The sequence below is a fragment of the Schistocerca serialis genome, chromosome 1 (assembly GCF_023864345.2).
Source record: "Schistocerca serialis cubense isolate TAMUIC-IGC-003099 chromosome 1, iqSchSeri2.2, whole genome shotgun sequence".
Lineage (NCBI taxonomy): Eukaryota > Metazoa > Arthropoda > Insecta > Orthoptera > Acrididae > Schistocerca > Schistocerca serialis.
In genome coordinates, this window is record NC_064638.1 from 1167099640 (window position 1) to 1167121993 (window position 22354).

The 22354-nt window shown below is 39.9% G+C and overlaps 1 protein-coding gene across 3 annotated transcripts in view; it reads left to right on the top strand.

The window, feature by feature from the left end:
* The window catches only part of LOC126418448 (uncharacterized), a 106985-nt gene that overhangs the window by 3218 nt on the left and 81413 nt on the right, over positions 1-22354 (top strand). For all 3 annotated transcript variants that reach the window (XM_050085223.1, XM_050085216.1, XM_050085230.1), the window contains exon 3: positions 12748-16005. In XM_050085223.1, the coding sequence (XP_049941180.1) occupies positions 12748-16005 (3258 nt within the window). The remainder of the gene's footprint in view (positions 1-12747; positions 16006-22354) is intronic.

A 22354-nucleotide genomic window follows, 5' to 3' on the forward strand; every position in this document is an offset into this window, starting at 1 on the left:
CTTCATCGTGCAATTTTGGCCTCAATTCTCCATTTGTTGTTTCTCATCATGAATGGATGAACATTGTTGTTACAATGTTCGATATATGAAATAAATTTTAAAAGTTATGTTAATTGACATCATTGTTTAGTCAACCATGTGACGTCCACAACTGGGTAAGACTTTACCCTAATTACATGTACCCATCTTTCATTGGGTCATCATCTCAGACATTTCTTTGCTCTTGAAGTTAAGATGAAATAAATATTTGGGCAGAATGCCTTTGGCATGCCTTCTTGATATTTACCGCATTTATAGTAACTTGCAGGGCATTACTATGTAGCCGGCCGCGGTGGCCTTGCGGTTCTAGGCGCTGCAGTCTGGAACCGCGGGACTGCTATGGTCGCAGGTTCGAATCCTGCCTCGGGCATGGATGTGTGTGATGTCCTTAGGTTAGTTAGGTTTAAGTAGTTCTAAGTTCTAGGGGACTGATGACCTAAGATGTTAAGTCCCATAGTGCTCAGAGCCATTACAATGCAACACATTGAGATTTTCAAGGTCAATGTCAGTGACATTGCTTGTAAAAATTCTTAGAAACCCACAATGTTACATGTGAACCTGAAGCTCTACTCATTAGCTTTCTGTTACGTTAAGTTTGACTGCTGTATCAGCATTGGAACTGGAATTATAGTCATTTATGTTGAGACAGATATAAATTTCACACAATTTCCAAACTTGGAAGAGCTATAACTTTATTCACAATTTTCAAATACCTATGCAAATTAGTAGTTTTACACCACATACCTAGATCATTGAATTATCCAAATTTGAAATAAATCTAAAATTGTCAGTTTTATAAGCAGTAATTTAAAATGTTAAAATATGTAATTTTTGTTAAGATGTGTAATTCTCTATTTCTTAACCTACATTTCCATTTGGTAATATATATGGAATTTAATTTTTTTTAAATTCTACTAACGAGATTGGAACCAGCGACTTTATGGGTACAAAGTTTTGCATTGCATACTTTTATTTGCTGTTAGTTGAATTCTGTGTTAGAAAAATGATTTAGTTCTGTAACAGATCAATTTTTTGATAGTTTAATGGGTAAGTGGAAGAAATTATCCACACTTTATCACTTCAGTTTATTAATTACTGGCTGCTCACCTATATCTGTGCTCTCGTGTTACTAGTTTTGTTGTGATGAGCGATGGGGAGTGAGAAAGCTACTGTATGAGATTTTCACTCTGCAGCGGAGCGTGTGCTGATATGAAACTTCCTGACAGATTAAAACTGTGTGCCGGACCGAGACTCGAACTCGGGACCCGAGTTCGAGTCTCGATCTGGCACACAGTTTTAATCTGCCAGGAAGTTTCAAGCTACTGTATGTTTGTATTGGGTGTAAGACTTTGGGGGTAATCTGTGACACTATTTCCAGTGGTCACAGGCTCCTTTCTCCATCGTAGTGGTCACATATAAGCTGTCACACTCTGTGAACAAAGGTGGCGTCTGGAAACTAGTAGGTGCAAAGAATATTTAGTTAGGTGGATAGTGTGTACACGTCAGCCTTGGGTGGGACCAGGCATTTTCAAAATTCGAACTATGAAAGTTGGTGATTTGTTCAAACAAAACAGACTAGAATGGACTCGAGGTTGTCTGACTGTCCTTTAATACCTTTAGAGTATAGCAGATGCACCTCTGAAGCTGAAAAATGTAAATGGTACATGGAATTGTTTTAGTAATTTAATTTCATTTTGAAACTTAAGTTGTTGACAATGTGTATAAAACACACACACACACACACACACACACACACACACACACACAAATATATATATATATAGTGACTTACCAAACGAGAAAGTGCTGGTAGATAGACATAATAAACAAAATTTATTGTGTCTATCTACCTGCACTTTCTCGTTTGGTAAGTCACAGCATCTTCGTTTTTTATATATATTTGTTCCCACGTGGAATGACCAGAAAGGAACAGTGGTTAACAATTTCGTAGAAGTTGTATCTTAGTCCTTCCATTTAGTCTAGCAAATCATTCCTTTGGACATTTTCCTTCGCAAATGACCCATCTCTATTTAGAGTCCAAGCTGCTCTTCACCGAGGTCGTAACATTCCATTCTTCTGTAAGTGATATGTGTGAGTATTCGGCAACAGTGACTTATTAAAATGATGGTTTGTTAATAGTCACACTTGTCAACTCGTGAATTCTGTGGAATATACTTTGTCCCCTTTTTTTTAGGTTTCACCCCTGAGGTACTTTTGTGGAGTTATGCAAAACACTGACCCACATCTGGCATAACGTCTTCACAGGACTTGTTTCCTTTTCCAGCCATGTGTTGTGTAGTGTGTATTTCATTCAAATGGGTGAACTAAAATGCCATGCTCACATAAAATAAAATTCTTTGTTTCGCACAGTTTATTGACCTCAGAAATTCGTCAAAAGTTAATCTTGGGATACAAAGCGTCTGCTTTTTGATAGGGAAACACATTGTGACTAGATTCACTATTAGTCAGAAACTGACAAGTTTAGTCAATGATGTGGACCTTCCTACAATTTTCACTTATAATTTCTCTACTCTCCTATTTCCAAAGCACCTTAGTTTACAGGTATGTTGTCCTGAATTTTTTTGTTTTGCAGTCATGGACTTTTCTTCCATGTTAGCAGAACCACCAGCATCCACCCACTACTTTGATTGGTGTTTTCTTTCTGTCATGAAATTGTGGACCCCTGTCTCATCCACAATAACAAATAAATCCACAGTATCATGTGGATTCTGTATGAAAGATTTCAAACGTTCAGAAAAATGCATTTTTGCCTTGCTTGTGGTCAGTATTCGCTAATCAGCCATCTTCCACAAAATTTTCTCCTACTTGATTCTTCCCGCAGAATACACCATGCTCTTTCTTGCTGGCCTTCAAAAATAGGCATTTCATGAAACTGTAATTGTCGGTTGTTCAATACAGTGTTGTACATTTTGTCTCGGTTTTCGTAGGTAGTTGAACTTTCAGAGGGTCCTCTTTCAGTAAAACTGTTTTTTTAATCGAAAAACAAACTCCTTGTAAATGAACACTAACTTTTCATGATATTTCCAAGGACAATAAAATGTTATAATTGTGTAAAGAAAAATAATATGTACGTGAAATGAAGATTCTTCAAGAACCACCACAGCACTTACTTCAGGGTTAGGAAAAACCATAGGAAACCTAATCAGAATAAATGGATAGGGATGTAAAGTTACTACAGTAATCATCTCTCTCTGTCAGGCACTATTTTATGAGAACCTGCTGCTCACACAGCTACATTTGATGTTGAATTATCAGTGGCAGTGGCAGGCAGTCAATGATGAAGTTGAACTAATTGCAGTACCTTTCAACATCACATTCAAACCATCTTTCTTCTTGCATTGGCAAGGGCAGTTACAGCTAGCGGTGCATCTGAAGAAAAACAAATGAGAAACAGCAGCAGTGAGCATTCTTATAGCCTATGGTAAGCAGAACTTGTTTGCTATCAAAAATTTAAATTTAGATATGCCTTTCAGTGTAGGGGCAAACCAGAGTCATGTGCTGCTTTAATTTGTCAGAAGGCAGGCAACACTTTGATATTATTCATGTCGTGTGGAAGCTTACTGTAAAAAAAAAATACTGCATGCAGCTATTGAGTCTTTATCCATTAATTTTAGACACTTACTTTCTATGTGGTTATCATTCTGATTTTCAGTGTTGTAATCATGTGTGTCTCGACTGAAATTAGCTGAGCAGTGAAGATTTAAGAAAGGAATGACTTTGTATGTGTACAGTGCTCGGACAGTTAATATCTGGAGATATTTAAATTTGTCTCTGCAACGATTTCTACAACATATTTTCGTGGTACGTGTAGTGACCGTCTTTGGAAGCTTTAACAAATTCTGCATATATACATTTGCAGCACAGCCCCAGACCATAGTACATTTTAGTAAAATCTCGTCATTAGAACTAGACATTTTCCCTGTAAGAAATATGTTGAAGCTTATTTTTGAGCAAATATGTTCCTGTGATATTCTCAAGTCGCATGCCTGTCCAATACCACTTCCACAGATTTGTCTCTGTTTGTCTCCTGTAGAGCTTAGTTTCGAAGACATAAGTGTGCCATCAAACTTATGTTTTCTGATTCATAATGAGCATGTGTAAGCAAAAGTGGCATACTCAGGCTTTGCCTGCAATGGACCAGCCACTGCAACAACCCAAACACAGCACAGTGAAATGAGATACACAATTCAGCAGTGGCAAGTGCAATAAAACTGCACTACATTATTGTTTGTGAATTTTCTTTCCTTGGTCATTGTACATGAAACATTGCATGTTTCATGATAAAATTTTCTTTCTGTACCAGGGAAATTCGCAAGACGTGTTTCATATGGACCTTTTGTATGATGTAAAAGCTTATATCATCCTGCGGATTGTCATTGTGAATGGTATGTAACGATGGTGTTTTCATTAAGTCTTTTGATCTTTTTGATCAACTCCTTTCCCAATTCATTTCCTGTGGGATTTATTTTCTTTACTGGCAGATATTAGAAACAGAAGAATAATAAATCAGTTTTTACATTGGTATGTGAAGAAACTGACTGTTGGCCTTTGCCAATATTAATGCTGCACAAACCACTTACAGTGTGCTGTGTACTCATACCTTTCTTTGCATACGTTTCGCTATCATTACCCAATCTGATGTGAACCTTGGACTACACTACAGATAAGTCCTTCACTACAACCAAGATTCCTTAGTAACAACAAAACTGTCGCCTTCCGCCTTAACCTAGGCCTTGGACAGTGGTGTAGATCTATGTGCCACCAGAGTTAAGATTTTATGTTTCAGCCTAAATCATTAACAGCTACTTCAACATTGCAAGCAGGTGCAAAGGTACTATGAATAAATTGATAGCATAAATGTTTATGTAAAACTTGCATAGGAAATGTGAAAAATTCTTACTTCTGGCATATGGTCATCATCTGTCATTGGCTACACCATTCCACCCTCCCATTGACTACCTCTAACTTGACATGATGAAACTTTGCCAATATGTGCTCTATACGACACACAAGTGCATCATGTGGAAGGTCATTTTAGACTGTAGTCGGGTATGTAGAGAATTCCTTTCTTTCCCTTCAGTTTTGTACAGTAGTCATTGTAAGTTGTGATTCACTACCATTTTGATAAAATCGAGCACTTTTGTTTGTCAGTCAGCAATTCTAAGTCTTGCCTTATACCTGTTGTGTAGCATCCGTTGTGTTTAAGATATTTCCTATTTCTTACCTGCTATTTTCCTTTACCTTTCCTGGTTGCTACAATCTTTTTTTACAGATTTAGCAGTTAATTTTTTCAACATGAGCAACATATCTGTTGCTGGAATTAATAGTTTGTAGTTCCTGTTTTTGAAATATGGCACAATCAACTACTTGTCCATTTTACTATACATACATGGAAACTTTAATGTTTGTTTTACAGCCCTCAGTTGCTTGATAAACATTATTGCAATATCTGGGTTTTGATGACTGATTCCAGTATGTGTGTGAACTTGGTCAGATATGTAAGTTTTATTTGTTTTCAAAAGATTTTCCCTGTGGAAGTGTTTTCTTCCATGCAGTGGTTAAGATATTGGTCTTCAAACAAGCTCGAATACCCATCTGATCATCCAAATTTAGCTTCTGTCTGTTTTTCCTAAATAATTTAAGATAAATTCCTGGATGGTTCCTTTGAAAAGCATATGATCAATTTACTACCACATGCTTGTCCTCTTAAACTAATCTACTTCTAATGATGTTGTTGATGACATTTTAAAATCCTGATATACCTTCTTTGAAAAGTGCTTCATTTAATTTCCAAAGAAAATTTTATAACAGTTGTACAGAAAGTTTGTCTCATGTGGTGCAAGTAAAATAGGTTTTTTTTTTCCTAGGATAGTTAAAGTTAATTCAAATTATACTGCATGGTTATGTAACATCTGTAGTCATGAATGAAGGTTTTCTGCTCCTACATTTTTGGCCATTTCTGCTAATTGCCATGGCAGTTGGTATAGGTTTCAAACTACATTCAAATTCTTCCACAGTAAATTAAAATTGGGTATCTTTAACAGCTATAAACTACTTCCGTTTTCATGTAACCTGTTGTTCCATTAAACAATGAGGTTTGTCCTAAATATCATACTGTAACCGATTTCAGATTTTAGTTCAGATTTTAGGCCAGACCCTGTGAAGTGTTACGTGAGTCCTGCTGCTATTCAGGAGGGCTAGAAACTCTGGTAATCCTTCAAAAGTATGTACTCTAGATCGCCAATACCTTGATATTGTAAATTGTCAGGAACTATTCTTGGAGCCTTATATTTGCTCTTTGGAGCAGCAGTCTGGAGACAGTCTCACAATTAAAAAAAAAAAAAAAAATTCTGCCACACACTGTGACATAAAATGTGTGTTGCAGCCTAGAATGTCTTGGGGCCCAGCACTTCTTGTCTCGGTGGTGCATGTACAGGTTGTCAGAATCACACAAGTCTCAGGTTTTGTCCTTTTGGCTCAAAATCACAGTATTACAGTCGTTTCGTTGTTAGTTGCATAGGACTGTGTCATGGTTGTTCAACTCCACCTTCTGTGACCATCGTGCTTTCTCAGAATCCAGGTGAAAGTTCGTGCACCCCTTCCTCCTGCACCTTATTTAATGTAGTCGTTTCAAACAGCGTTTCATATTTGTTGATAGGGGGTAAGGGCATAGTATCCTCAGCTCTTCATTACTACTACCTGTGCTGTACAGAGGACTTAGTAACTGGCTCTTTTGGTATAACTTACCACTGACAGTCTAATGGGTATGCAGTTTGTGGCTCAGTTGTTCTGAAGAGAAAGCAGTGTAGTTCAATTACTTTGAGTATTCCAGTATATTACTTGTTCCATTTTGTCCAACTGCCACATATACAATAGCTGCCAGTTCCTTGATAGCAGTCAGTGCACCTTTCAATTGCACAAAAAGCAGGTTCAGCTGGAAAGAGCATTTACATGGTGATATGTTGCAATCAGTATTTAACAGTTTGTCTCTCATTTGTACTGAATAAGTTAACTTTCATACTAACAAGGATGGACAAAGACTAACATTTACAATAAATGCAAATAAAAAAATTAAATTCTACAACACTAGACATAGAAATAACATAGAAATAGGCACTGAGGTGGCTTTATGGTACCAGCTGTATCACTAAATGAACTCGGGGAACATCTGGATTAAATAGGTATTGGTTAAAATAATGTAACAGATTTTTAAGATGCAATTTGGAAAGGAAAAATAAAATATGAGAAAGTATTGCTTAACACAGAAATATGTGCCACAATGAAGGAAGGTAAATCAAAGTACTAAAGGTATAGTTCTTACAGGTTGCAAAAATGTCATTTGCGGCTTTTGGTTTTGTGTATGACACTACTAAATTTTGGAAACTTCACAAAGCAAGACATTCAGAAAGTTAGTACCGTTGTTCTGCTTGTTAATAGGTATACTAAGATCAAATTTCTACCATCTTCTTGTCTGAAACACCATGTCTGTTATAAGTAATCAAGTAGTGGTACAATCATACCCATAGTAGTTGTTAGCTTATTTGCACCATTGATATTTTACATAGCGTGTAAACAACAGTTGTTGTATCAAGTTGATAGTAATATACTCACCAATTGGACATCTGCATTTGAGATTAAGTGCCACAATAGTGAATGAGTATTATTATTATTATTATTATTATTATTATTATGATTATTATGTTCATTTCTCCACATTAAGTAACAACTTTCCTGTACATCAGTAATCAGTACCAGTATTTATTACAAGGCTTCATCTAGAAAAATAAAAATGGGATCTACAGTTTTCTGGATTTGAAGAAGAAGAAGAAGAAGCAGGAGTGGCAATAATATCCCCAATACACCAATGTGTTGACTGGAGCTTCCGATAATGTATGTGTCATGGCATGATGAGTTATCCTTATTTAAAGTGCATGGGGACAGTGCCGAACAGTCAGTTTATTTTTAAGAACAGGTGTTTCCATTATGTTATGACTGTTGCATGTGTAAAGGCAATAAATACTAGCTCAATAAAATATATTATGCAAATATTCTTGCTACAAGTGTTTATAGAATGTACCCATTACATTCCATTAATATTGACTGATATTGGCTTCCATAACATGATTCGTTAAACAATTATGAAATTTACTGTTCTGGTAACTTGTTTTTATATAGTGGTTTCCTTTTATGACCTGTGTTTCCAATAAATTTATTCTATGTATACAAATAATGGAAAATCCAAGATGGTATAATGACAATATTATGAGAAGTGATGGATTGCTATGCACCATATAGTGGGGATATTGAGTTGCAGACAGGCACAACAAAGAGACCGCTAAACAAATAAGCTTTTGGCTAAAAGGCCTTGTTCTGGAGTAGAAAACACACACACGTGTGCACTCCACTACTCACAGATACATGACTACTGTCTCTAATTGCCAAGGCCAGACTGTGAGTAACTGTGCATGATGGGAGAAGCAATCTGGCTAGTGGGTGTAAGGAGGAGCTTGGGCTGAGAAGAGGAAGGGATAGCTGTGAGGGGACAGTAAAGTGCTGCACGGTTTGTTGGTGGCCATTCATGCGGATAGACATTTTGTTGGTTGTCATGTCATGCCCATGTAGAATGCAGCACAGTAGTTGCAGCTTAGCTTGTAGATAACATGACTGCTTTCACAGGTAGCCTCACTTTTGATTGGATAAGTGATATTGTGACTGGACTGGAGTAGCAGTGATGGAGGATGTATAGGACAAGTCTTTCATTTCGATCTGTTGCAGGAATATTAACCATGACTCAAGAGGTTGGGAGCATGGACGGAGTGGAGATGGATGAGGATATTGTGTAGGTTCAGTGGCCGGTAGAATACCACTGTGGGTGATATGGGAAGGATATATTTCAAGGGACAACGAGAGGTAGGCAAAACCTGGTGGAGAATGTGATCCAGTTGCTCCAGTCCTGGGCTGTACTGAGTCATGGGACGAATACTCCTCTGTGGCTGGACAGTGCGGCTTTATGAGTTAGTGGGTTATTGGAGAAATAAGACACAGGAGAGCTGTTTCTGTACAAGAGTGGGAGCATAATTCAGTCTGTGAAGGCATGAGTGAGAACCTTGGTATATTTCGAGAGGGACTGCTTGTCACCACAGATGCGGCAGCAGTAGGTGGTTAAGGATGTATGGAAGGGTCTTCGTGGTATGGAATGGATGGCTGCTGTTAAAATAGAGGTATTGTTGACAGTTGATAGGTTTGATATGAAAGGATACTGAAGTAGCCATTTAGGAGTGGAGGTCAATATTGATGAATGTGGCTTGTTGGGTTGAAGACCAGGTGAAGCGAATGGAGGAAAAGGTGTTGAGATTCTGGAGGAATGAAGATAAGGTGTTCTCATTCTTGATCCGGATCACAAAAATGTCATCAGTGAATCTGTGAATCAGGTGAGGTGTTTGGGATTGTGGGTGGATAGGAAGGAAGCCTCTAGATGACCCATGAATAGGTTGGCAGAGGGCAGTGCAATGCAGGTGCCCATTGCCATACCATGGATTTGTTTGTAGTTGATACCTTCAGCGGTGCCTTTTATATATGGGGCAGTAAACAGAAAACCGGGTACTATGCTTCCACTGCCGTGCAGTCTAGCGCACTGCTTCCTGAGCGGGAAGGTGTGCCAGTCCTCGGCATGAATCTGCCTGGAGGATTAGTGTCAAGGTCTGGTGTGCCATCCAGCCTGGTGGATGGTTTTCAAGGCGGTTTTGCATCTGCCTCAGCAAATGCGGGCTGGTTCCCCTTATTCCTCCTCAGTTACACTATGTCGGCGATCACTGCGCAAAACCGTCCTGCCACAGAGGAGTGTTCCCCTCTTGACTCAGTACCACCAGAACTGTAGCAACTGAATCACTTTTTCCGCCGGGGTTTCGACTATCTTTCGTCGTTCTCCACCTGTACTCCATCACCACTCCCAACCTGTTGCCTCATGGCTCATATCCCTGTAATAGATATAGATGCAATATACCTGCCCCATACATCCTCACTCCACCACCTACTTAAATCTGGTCACAAGTATCATCTGTCCCATCAAAGGCAGGCCTACCTTTAAAAGCAGTCATGTGCTATACAAGCTAAGCTGCAACCACTGTACATTTTATGTGAGCATGGCAACCAACAAGCTGTCTGTCCACCCAAATGGCCACCAACAGACTGCGGCCAAGAAACAGCTGGACTATCTAATTACTGAACACGCTGTCCGACACAACGTTCTTCACTTCAGCGACTGCTTCACAACCTGTGCCATCTGTATCTTTCCTATCAATGCTAGCTTTTTTGAATTGTGCAGGCGTGAACTCTACATAGCAACGCACCCAGTCTTTTTACTTTTCTCATTTTCAGCTCCCTTTCCCCTCCCCCTCCACCCTTCCACCCTCTGTCTAACCTCCCGACTACACGTAGCTGTCCTACCCTCTCTCCACCTCATCCCTGTATGCTCCTACAAGCAGCAGTTTACCATCCCCCTCCCCGCCCCCAGCCTTCTCCTTACCTCCACCACCCAGATTGCTTCTCCCATTATGCGCAATTGCTCGCAGCCTGGCCCTGGCAGCCAGAGAGAGTGGTGTGTGTGTGTGTGTGTGTGTGTGTGTGTGTGTGTGTGTGTGTGTGTTTCTACTCCAGAATTAGTTCTTTTGGCTGAAAGGTTATTTGTTTAGCAATCTTTTTGTTTTGCCTGTTTGCAACTCAGTATCTCCAACACAGTGTGTGTAGCAATCCATCATTTTCACAATATTGTTATTTTCGATCATTGATGAGAAACTTGTGCTTTGTGGCATTGTTAGTGAAACAATTTTTGATTCAGGCCTAGTTTCAGAGATTTGTTTATTTAATTAAATTTTATTTTTATCTGTCATCAAGCAATATGCCTTGGGAAGAGATTCAGGAGAATCATTCCAAGAATCAGATGAATGTTGTGGGAACCTCAGCTTCAACAGAAACCATTCAAAAGGACTCAATGAACCTTACTGTGGAACAGTTTGTAATCGCACTTATCATAGGACTATACTGATTTAATTGAAATTACATGTTGCATGTATTACACATTCCAGTTACGTTTCTCGCTGGATTAATTTTTACTGATCTAAATTATAACAACAATGTATTACTTGTTGTGCCATTGTTACTTAGATATAAAAGACACGTTGTTTTGCAGTTTATAGAAAATTTTTGATTTGAAGTCTACTTTATTTCAAGGAGCAGTGACCAAGAAAGAGTGGATTATCATTCTTTTTATTAATTGTGTGGCCCAGGTGTACTTTCATACACCACAAGATGTTAGAAACACCAAACCAAGCCTTCAGATATGTACAAAATGGTCTTTCCCTACTTTTTTTGTAGTAATTTCAAGCAGCTGCTGTCAGTAGTAATGAAGATAGTGGTAGATTAGGAACGTAGGTCAACTGGCAAAAGACAAGTTTGGTGCAATATTATGTAGATGCTTCATCTTCATAGTGTGCTGACATGAATCTACGACAGCCGGGGTGCCTTAAAGTTCTTCGTTATTATTATTATTATTATTATTATTATTATTATTATTATTATTATTAAAATTTGCTTAAAGCAAAGGAGCAAAATTTAGCCTGTTAGGTAATTTGTATGAAACAGTTGCATCACTCCAAGACTGTTTCTTTTGCTTAGTGTTTCCTGGCATTAGTAATAGATCATTCCAATGTTCAGTAGTGCTTGAGAGCTAGGTTAGAAACAGGGGGTGACTAAGCTGGAGGTGGCACTGACACACATACATAGATTCACAAAGATGGAGGAAATATGGTATATCAAGTTGTTGAATTTTGGCACTCTCTACGACAAAATTATTTCTTTTGTTTTAGTCACTATCCTGAGATTCTGTTCCACAAAGTGAAACTCAAAGTCAGATCACAATTATTTTGCTGCGAAATCTGAGCCCTCCCAACCCCTGTAATGGTACCCAATACATTTATAGGTGTATAAATGGGAAGCAATAGAGGGAAGTTCTGAATTGTAGCGTAGATAGTGACTTTTTTATGCCATGAATGCCCTGCATTTCTATCATTTTCTCATTCTATTTTAAATGTGTACAGGTGTACAGTTATTTGTAACTGTTTTGATGTGGCGGTAACTAAACTATAAGGAGAGTTCCGCACATCAGTAACATTGTACTCTTGAGTTATATGGGTCTCACGTCGCTAGCTTTAACTGCATTATCTGGATCAGCTGCGTCAATAGTCTGTTGCTCCTCAAACCTTTGGCTACTACCTCAGACATCATTAAAATAATATAAAATTAACAGTGTTGATTGTACTCAGAAACTAAACTTTCAAGGTTGAAAGATATAGCAAGAGGGATAGACTTCAAAAGCATAGAACTATGAAGTGTGGATGGTGACACACACATAGCAGAGTGATACCTTCTTCCACTTGTTTCAGATACTTATTTATTTTTACACACACACACACACACACACACACACACGAGTTATTCATATCCGTTATCTCCATAAAATAAACAGATCTCTTTTTTTATTTATTATTATTAATAATAAAATGATTTTTAGAGTGAGAGATATTATTTTTCCTTTGTTAAAACCTTGCATCTTACGTAACATCACATTTATGTTCATGTTGCTGTTTTTAAAATGTGGTTTCACTACTGATCACGATCTTTGTGTTACAGGACGTGCAACATCAGAGAGAAACAGTTAAAAGGAAGCAAAAGTCAGCAACAGTGCAGAATGAAAATCAACATAAACACATTGAAAAAAATTGTGAATTGAAAGCCAAGAGAAAAAAGAAGGGTCTTGGGCCCTTAGTACCTACCCAAACCATAGAGAATTCATCTTTAAGTAAGGCAGCAGTTGATAAAAAATCTGAAAATAAATTAACTCAGAATGTGTCCAAGACTAGAAGAAACGCCAAAAAAACTTGTGTTTCAAATGAAAAAATAGGTTTGTGTTTCCAGGACCATGCTGCTCAGTCACTGTCCTTGTCAGAGAAACAAAATATCTCAAATAAAAACGAAGTAAAACCTAAAGACCTTGAGACTGGACATGCTGTGGTCCCATCATCTGATGAAAGTGGATCAAAAGTGCCATTGAGTAAAGCAAAAAAAAGAAGACTAAGGAAGAAGCGAATTCTGCAGGTGTTGGGTCTTGTAAACAAACAGGTTCCAGCAAAGTCCCGAAAGAAGAAAAAGAAGAAGTGTGGTGATAGTGAATCTAATCTTGAGGAGAAAGCAAATGACAGCAGCAATTCACAGACTGAATTTAGTAATTTGTCTAGTGACATCAGTACTAGAAACTTTTTGTTTGAACAGAATTCAGATAGTTTAAGAAACGCACACAAAACCAATAATATTTGCAATCACATTGTACCCAGAAGGCCAGTAACAGAGGACACATGTTTAGATGACAATGGTGGACATTTGTGTTCTGCTGTGAGAAACAGTTATTCCCAGGGAAATACTTTGCCAAATGGTACAGCTTCAGAAAATCCCAAAGCAGTGTCGGAAAATATTTTAGCGACCAAGAGAAAACAGAAGAAAGAGAAACAGGCTGTAGTAAGCTCAAACAATCCTTTATCCTCAGAAACCAGCAATGGTATTCTATTTGAGGGTTTACAGAATGATATTAGCTTGTCACTGAATAGCGGAAATAAGGCAAAGAAGTCATCGGGTCGAAATGACAATACTGTAGAGAAAGGTAAACCTGTTATTGAATCAGTGTCAAAACTTCCCAAAACAAAAGAGAAGGAAAAGAAGATTACTGTTTCAAATCGAAGTTTGGCAAGTACTGAAACATCCAGCTGTGATACTGCATCCAAAGTTTCTGGGAAGACACTTTTGCCTGAAAACACAGTTAGAATTTTACATGAGAGAAAAAAGGAGCCTATAGGTAAAGGCTTTCCAACCAGTTCAGTAGACAACACTGATAGTTTAAATGTAAGAGTACACACGTTCCTTCCAGAAACTGAAGGTAAAATAATTAAAAATCCTCTTTGCGATACGGAATTGCCCTCTGCTCTCTCACTACAGAGAAGTGTCCTTATAAGTGGCCCCATATATACCAGTCCAAACTTTGAAAACAGAGTCACTAGTAGTGCAGAAAGCAATCAGATATTCAACATCAGCAAGACCTCCTCAGTGCTTTCCAGCAGCATTTGCAGTGCAGCACCTGTAAAATCAAAGGAGAGTGATAACAGTCACGTGAAGATTCAGAATACTAAACCATCAATAATTACTTCAAAGAGCCCTACATGTCGTGTAGACTCATCTGGATTTTGTGTGAATGAGCATTTTTCACTTACCGATAAAAAGTGCGAGAAGACGTTATTAGAGGAAAAGGCTGTTTTTAGCAAAAGTGTGGAAAAAGAAAGTCATATTTCTATACGTGAGTTAAAGCAAAGTCCTTTGGAGTTGCAGGAAATTTCTAAAGAAACAGCTGTTTCATCGTGCGAGAAAAAGAATCTCCCCTTGTTGACTAAAAAGGAGAATACTACCATAGAAACTACTAAGGGCATCAAAAATACTCCTGTAAGTTTAGTTGAGGCTGATTGTGGTAAAAGTGCTGCAGATAATTGTTTAAGTGAGTCTTCATCAGAACCCCTCACAATGCCAAAAACAGACAAAACACGTGAAGAAATAAAGGCAGAGAGGGAGGCAAGAAAGTTAGCTAAACAAGCAAAAAAATCAAAGGTGGTAGTTACGCAGAAGCAGCCAACTGCAGCACAAACAAATGATGCTGCTTCCACATCCAGTATCACTGCCGAGCAAGCAAATGTTGTTGATAATAAACAAATAAAGAAATCCAGTGCAGCTAACACTGTTCAGCTACAACATACTGAAGTTGCTGGTAGCAGAAGTTCCAAGCTAAACGCTGCTGCTGCCGCCACTGAAAAACGAAGTGCAAATGATCCACAGAAGTTACCTGACGGAACCTCAAATATGGCGATGAGTTTGAGTCAGTCATGTGTACAGGCTGATGATAGTAGGCCCAAAGTAAATACTGTAGGTGAGAAACCAAATAAAAGTGATGCTTTGAAGTTAGCTGATGGTATTCATCCAACAGTTGTCAACTCAAGTCAGCCTCATGAACAGGTTAGCAATACTGAACGTAAGGTAGATGTCGTTGCTCAAAGCCCAAATTCAAGCGATGCTTTAAAGTTAGCTGACAGCATTCATCCTGCAGTGATCAATTCAAGTCAATCTCTTGTGCAAGCTGGAAACAGTGGACATAAAGCCAGTGCTGTCAAAAAACCAAATACCAGTGATGCCGTGAAGTTAGCAGATGGGCTGCACACTTCAGTGATGAATTCAGGTCAGCCTCATTCACAAGTTGGGAGTAGCGTTCCTAAAATAGATACTGCTAGTTCTACTCACACAGAGGGAACAAATGTGAATGTTTCTGTGAAATCTGTTGATGGAATTAGTCTCACACAGCATGTATCACCTTGGTCCGAGTTGAAACCTTCTGCAAATGAGTCCAAGACAGATGCTGCTGCAACTGAGCACCCAAATGCAAGCGACTCTTTGAAGTTAGTTGATGGAATTTCTACTCCACAACAGACCACGAATCGGACCCTCACCCAGACTGGCAGTAACAGTCCCATATCGGGAGTTGCAGGTGAGCAAACCAATACCAGTGATGCATTGAAATTAGTTGACGGTGTTCATCCTCCACTGCAGGGCACGAGTTGTGTAGACACAAGTGATGTAGCATCGGGAATTCAGGCAGCAATGGCCCAAATTAATGACCACAAGGCAAGGAAGTTGCCGCAACAGTCGGTACCAGTACAGAAACGAATCAATGCTTCAGATGATGAAAAAGTGAAGGAAAGGTCTGTTATAATGAAACAGAAGACAGAAACTCCAGTGGCAGCGCCAAGTACAGATGGAAAGTCAAAAGCTGAGCTCAGAGCTGAAAGGAGAGCAAAGCAGGTATATCTTTTTGTATCATTTCTTTGCATTTATTAATAATATAAAGTACTTAAATGTAGTATACATCTAGTGCTTACTTTTTTATTTCATGAGCAAAAAATATGAGAGTTTTTCTGTGAAACTATGTGATTATGCAAAGTTTTAAAATAACAATTAGATTTACTCTTTATTACACCAAATTACATTCCAGTAATACATTAATGAAACACACAGATCCTCTAATTTAAGGTTTACTAGTAAACTAAGATCTTCAGTGGGTTACCATAGTAAAAACAGCCACATTTTACGGCTGCACTTTACAGCTCAGCACCAAGTGTTAACACTGGAACAGTACTCAAGAATAGATCACATTTTAGTCTATATCAACAAAAATAATTATTTTCTGAAAATATAATTGTAGAGATAAAAAAATCTACTCACCAAGCCATGCCGAAACCACACACACAAATGTTGAGGAAATATGCAAGCTTGCAGAGCCACTGACGGAAGGGCTGAAGGGAAACGAGGAGTGGCGAGATTTAGGAAATGAGGAGAATTACGGAAAAGGTGGCCAGAACTGTGGATTGGGGGAGACTTAACAGATGGAATGAGAAAGAAAGACTGACTCAGTCATTCCTTCTCATCCCATCCAGTAAGTCTCCCTGGACATGTGGTCATGGGTGACTTTTCCATAACCCTTCCCATTTCTTACACCTTTCCAGTCCTTTTCCTTCATCCTTCTTCCTTCCCCTTAAAAGCTTGTACTAGAAGGAGTCACTGACTTTAAAAGCTTGCACATTTCCTTAACTTTTATGTGTTTTATCCTGCTGGTGCTTGTTGTATAGATTTTTTATCTATCTATTTATATCACATTTTTCTGTGGTATGCAGTTTCATTAATAGCTGCATTAGATTGTCCCAGCAAATCCAGACCTAGCTTTCCCTTTCCCTACCGCTGTTTTCAAATTTGTTCTATTTCATTTTACTTCCTAGTCTAGTATGTAAGCATTTAAGTGATATAACACCTTCCTGGTGTGTATCAGTAATGTTACAATCCAATACTATTGGGTTCTTTATGGAGAATAATGGAACCTTCAGTCAGCTGCACTCCTGAAAATATGTTCCCTGTAATCATACTGGGATTAACTCGGTGATTACATATTTTTTTATTTACAGATTTGTCTGCAACTCCACCTTCTGAAAAATCAATGTCACTATCCTCAAAATTATGAGATAACTCTTGAGCAGTTTCAGCATTTGTCAAACTGAATCATGCCATGTTGATGCAACTAAGTGCATGTGAACTGGAAAATGCTGTTGTGAAAACCTGCAAAAATACTCTTCTGTAGGATACCGGCTCAATCTGGTAATCAATACTTGAGCTACAGTCTTTAACGAGATTGCTAGTTGTTTGAGAAGTACAAGAACACAAACAAGATTGAAGGAGAACGTCGAGAAAGTGCACTTGTAAGATTATGTGTGGTGGTGGACTTTCAGGCAGCTCCAAAGTATTATGAGTCCTAATCAATGGGACTTGTAAACAGGGGTGTGGTCTTTCACCCCTAGTGTTCAATCTGTACATCAAAGAAGCAATGATTGAAATAAAAGAATGGATCAATAGTGTAATTAAAATTCAAGGTGAAAGGATATCAGTGATATGATTTGCTGATGACATTGGTATCCTGAGTGAAAGTGAAGAAAAATTGCAAGGTCTGCTGAATGGAATGAACAGTTGACAAGTACAGAATATGGATTGAGAGTAAATCAAAGAAAGACTAAAGTAATGAGAAGTAGCAGAAATGAGAAAAGCGAGAAACTTAGCATAGGTAGCAAAACAACCAACGACAGACGGAGCAAGGAGGACACCAAAAGCACACTAGCAATGGCAAGAGAAGTCTGCTAGTATCAAACGTAGGCCTTAATTTGAGGAAGAAATTTCTGAGAATGTACATCTGGAGTATTTTAGTGGAACATGGACTGTGTGAAAACAGGAACAGAAAAGAATTGAAGCATTTCAGACTGAGTGCTACAGACAAATGTTGAAAATTAGGTGGACTGTTAAGGTAAAGAATGAGAAGGTTCTGCGCAGAATCAGAGAGGAAAAGAATATGTGGAAAACACCAATAAGGAGAAGGGCCAGGATGATAAGACATTTGTTAAGACATGAGGGAGTGACTTCCATGGTACTAGACTGAACTGTAGAGGGTAAAAACTGTAGAGGAAGGCAATATTGGAATACATACTGCAAATAACTGAGGAGTAGGTTCCAAGTGCTACTCTGAGATGAAGAGGTTAGCACAGGAGAGAAATTTGTGGTGGGGCACATCAAACCAGTTGGAAGAATGAAGACTCAAAAAATCAATTGGGTTGAAAATAGAGCATCAAAGCAATTCGAAGGATGCTTTTGGAATTGCAGCCCGTCAGTATAGACCACACAGAAGTGTAATAGTGGTGCTTGGGAAACTTAAGTGGTTAGAGATATAGTTTTGGGAAAGATCTGATAGAATGTAAATGCTTTTTAATTAAAACAGACCTCACCAAAAAGCAGAAGTGTTGAGTTGTCAATACACACACACACACACACACACACACACACACACACACACACACACACACACACACACACAAAAGAAGGGAAACTTGCTAGCTTTCGGAGTAATCATTTTTCAAGTTAAGAAAAAGAAACACACACTTGTGCACACATGGCTATCCTCGTACATGATTCTGTCTAGATGAGCAGTACTAGTGCTGCATTTCAGCAGCTGGACTAGTTTGTGGTGGGGGTCGTGTTGGGTGGGGCGAGTATAGGGTAAAGTGGTGGGAGGTAGGAGAGGGGGTATTGGGGGTGGGTGACTAGTGACTCAGAGAGAGGCAACCAGCTTACGAGCTAGGAATGCAGGATGGAAGGGTGACGGGTACGTGGGGTAGGCATGTAATGTTCAGTTGTCGGAGATGGAGGAGAGTTGTGCACATTGAAGATGATGTGGGAACATGAATTGGGAGGAGTTGCAGGATGGACGAAGGAGAAACTGTTGGGTAGATGGTGTGGGGTCATTGGGCCACCAGAGATTAAGACCAGGACCATTACAGAAGCATAGGGTTTGGTGCAAGGATATCTCTCATCTGCGTTGTTCAAAGAACCTGGTCATGGAGGGAAGGATCCTGATGGCCCAGGTTGTGAAGCAGAGATTGAAATTGAGCATGTTGTGTCACCAGATGGCATGTTTTGTTATTAGCAACAGTTTGGCAGTGGCCTTTTATCCTGGTTGATGACTGGTTTGAGTCATATTGACATAAAAAACAGTACAGTGGTGGCAGCAGGGTTGGTATGTGAAATGGCTACTTTCATAGGTGGTGGGACTGCTGATGGGGTAGGATAAGCCTGTGACAGGACTGGAGTAGGGAGTGATGGGTGGGTGGATTGGGCAGTCTTGCACCATGGTCTACCTCAGGTATATGACTCCTGTGACAAAGGGTTGGGAGCGGGAATGGCTTAGGGATGGACTAGGATGTCTTGTAGAATGGATGGTAGTGAGGACACCACTTCAGGATGGGTGGGAAGGATCTTGAGCAGATTGTCAATCATTTCAAGGGATGCTGAGAGTTCATCAATACCTTGACAAAGGATATGGCTCTGTTGTTCAACTCAGGAGTTGTGTTGGGGGATGATGGGGGCACTTCTTTGTAGCTGATTCTGTGGGGGTGTAGAGAGGATAGAGGGTGCGTTAGTATTTGCATGGGGCATATGTTTGTTGGCTTGGTTTGCGCGGGGGGGGGGGGGGGGGGGGGGGGTGATAGAGCCTCTGTGCTCTGTGAAGACCCATTTGAGAGCTTCAGCATTCTAGACAAGGGAGTTCTCGTCATTGCAGATACATCATCCACAGGTGGTTAGGCTATATGGGAGGAATTTTTTTACATGGAAGGGATGGCAGCTATCAAAATGCAGGTACTGTTGGTGATTAGTGGGTTTAATATGGACAGAGGTGTGGTTGGAGCCATCAGAGGTGGAGGTCAGTGTCCAGAAAAGTGGCACATTGAGTTGAAGAGGACCAGGTGAAGCAGATGGGAAAGAAGCTGTCGGGGTTGTGAAGAAATTAGGATTGTATGTCTTGTCCCTGAGTCCAGATCATGAAAATAATTAGCGAACCTGAACCAGACTAGGGGAACAGAGTTTTTGGGGGCTAGGAACGTTTCCTCTAGATAGCCCATAAAAGTGTTGGCATAGGAGGGTCGCCATAGCTGCATTGCACATTTGTTTGCATACCTTCCCATCAAAAGAAAAGTAGCTGAGAGTCAGGATAAAGTTGTAAGGTGTATAAGGAATGCGGTGGTGGTTTTGGAGCGTGAAGGGTATTGGGAGAGGTAGTGTTCGATAGCAACAAGGCTATTGGTGTGTAGGGAGATGGCATCAGCAGTGACGAGTAGGGATGTGCGTGGTAAATGGGTGGGGATGGTGGAGAGTTGGTAAAGGAAGTGATAAGTATCTTTGATGTGAGCAGCTAGGGTTTGGGCAATTGGTTGGAGGTTTTGGTCTGTCAGAGCAGAAATTCTTTCAGTGGGAGCACAATAATCAGCTACAGTGGGGCATCCGGGAGTGTTGGGCTTTTGGATTTTGGGGAGCACGTAATAGTTGGTTGTGCAGGCTGTTGTTGGGGTGAAGAGGGAGGAAGACTCATGGGAGAGGTTCTGGTAAGGACGTACGAATTTCAGTAGGGGTTGGAGCTTGTATATTGGAGTTCTCAGATGGGATGCCTATAGCAGAACTTGTAGGTGGAGGAGTTAGACAGTTTTGTGGAGGCTTTCTGTTAAGTAGTCACTGCAACACATCACAAGAGTGGTGAAGCCTTTATCCTACCTAAGGTACCTCCCACCCCTCCTAAAGTGGTGTTCCTCGCCCACCAAACCCCAACAACATTCTAGTCCATCCCTGTGGTAGACTATGGTGGAAGACGTGCCGAGTCAACCTACCCAGCACTTCCTACTCCATGCCTGTCACAGACTTATCCTACCCCATCAGAAGCCAGGTCACCTTTGAAAGCAGCCGTGTCACATACCAACTCTGCTGCAAACACTGCACAGTTGTTTTTTTTTTTCCCTCTGCATGACTACCAACCAATTGTCCAGTAGGGTGAATGGCCTCATTCAATTTCAATGGCTGCTTACAACGTGGTCCATCTGGATCCTTCCCTTCACAACCAGGTCCTTTCAACTATGCAGATGGGAGATAGCTTAGCAACATGCCCTCTGATACTGTAATTGCTCTGCAGTCAACCTCTAGTAACCCAATGCCCCACCCTCTACCCAACAGTTTTCCCTTCCTCCATCCTGCCACCCCTCCCAATTCATGTTCCCACATCACCTTCAGCATGTGCAGCTCTACACAATCTTCGACAAGTGAACATCACATGCCTACCCCATGTACTTGCCACCCCTCCCTCCCTCCCTCCCTCCCTCCCTCCCTCCCTCCCTCCCTCCCCCCCCCAATCCCTCTCCTTTCTCCCTCTACCCACCCTACCTCACAGCACTGGCATTGGAACTTTCCATCCTGCTGGCACCATGTAGGGGCATAGATGTGTGAATGGAGAGGGGGGGGGGGGGGGCAGTGCGTGAGAGTTTTACTTTACTCTAGTTGGAAAGACGATTACTCTGAAAGCTAGCAAGTATTCTTTCTTTGGTGTGTGGTTATCAACAACTTAATGCTTCTGCTTTGCTGTGAGTGATCTGCTTTAACCCAAAAGCCTTTACATAGAGATATAGTTTTAGGTGTAGGCACAATTCTACTATCTTAATAAGATATGAGGTGACTTCACAAACAAAGTTAAAAATTATCATGGCAGGCCGAATAATCGAGACGGGTTTTTAGTTTTTTAATATATTAACCGACGATTGCTGACGCGCTGCGATGTTGAAGGTTCCAAATAACTTTTATTAAATGTTACCCTACACTTCAAAGTGATACAGACACATAACACTATTTTTGTCAACATAGCCACTGAGCCTCTGTAAACAGCAGTCTGAACATGCCCCTTGATGCCAGAGATTCATTTTTTGGTCAAGGAGCCATTCAAGAACCACTGTGTAAATGTCCTCACCACTGGAAAATTTCACCCCCCCCCCCCTCCCCCCCAATGTTTGCTAACAGAATTATGGGTGTGATTTGCATCCATTATTGAGTGCTACTTTCTGCTGTTTTTACAGTACTGACATTCTAAGCAAACTGGCTCTGTGCTACTGAATTAGCAAAAATTAGATCATTTTGTGCTAACAGTGAGCATCATGAATTCCCAATCTTAAAAATTGACAGTGTTGTGGAGCAGTAACAGTTTTAGCACTCTCATTGGGAACTGGCATTTGAATAGCAAATAAATTCC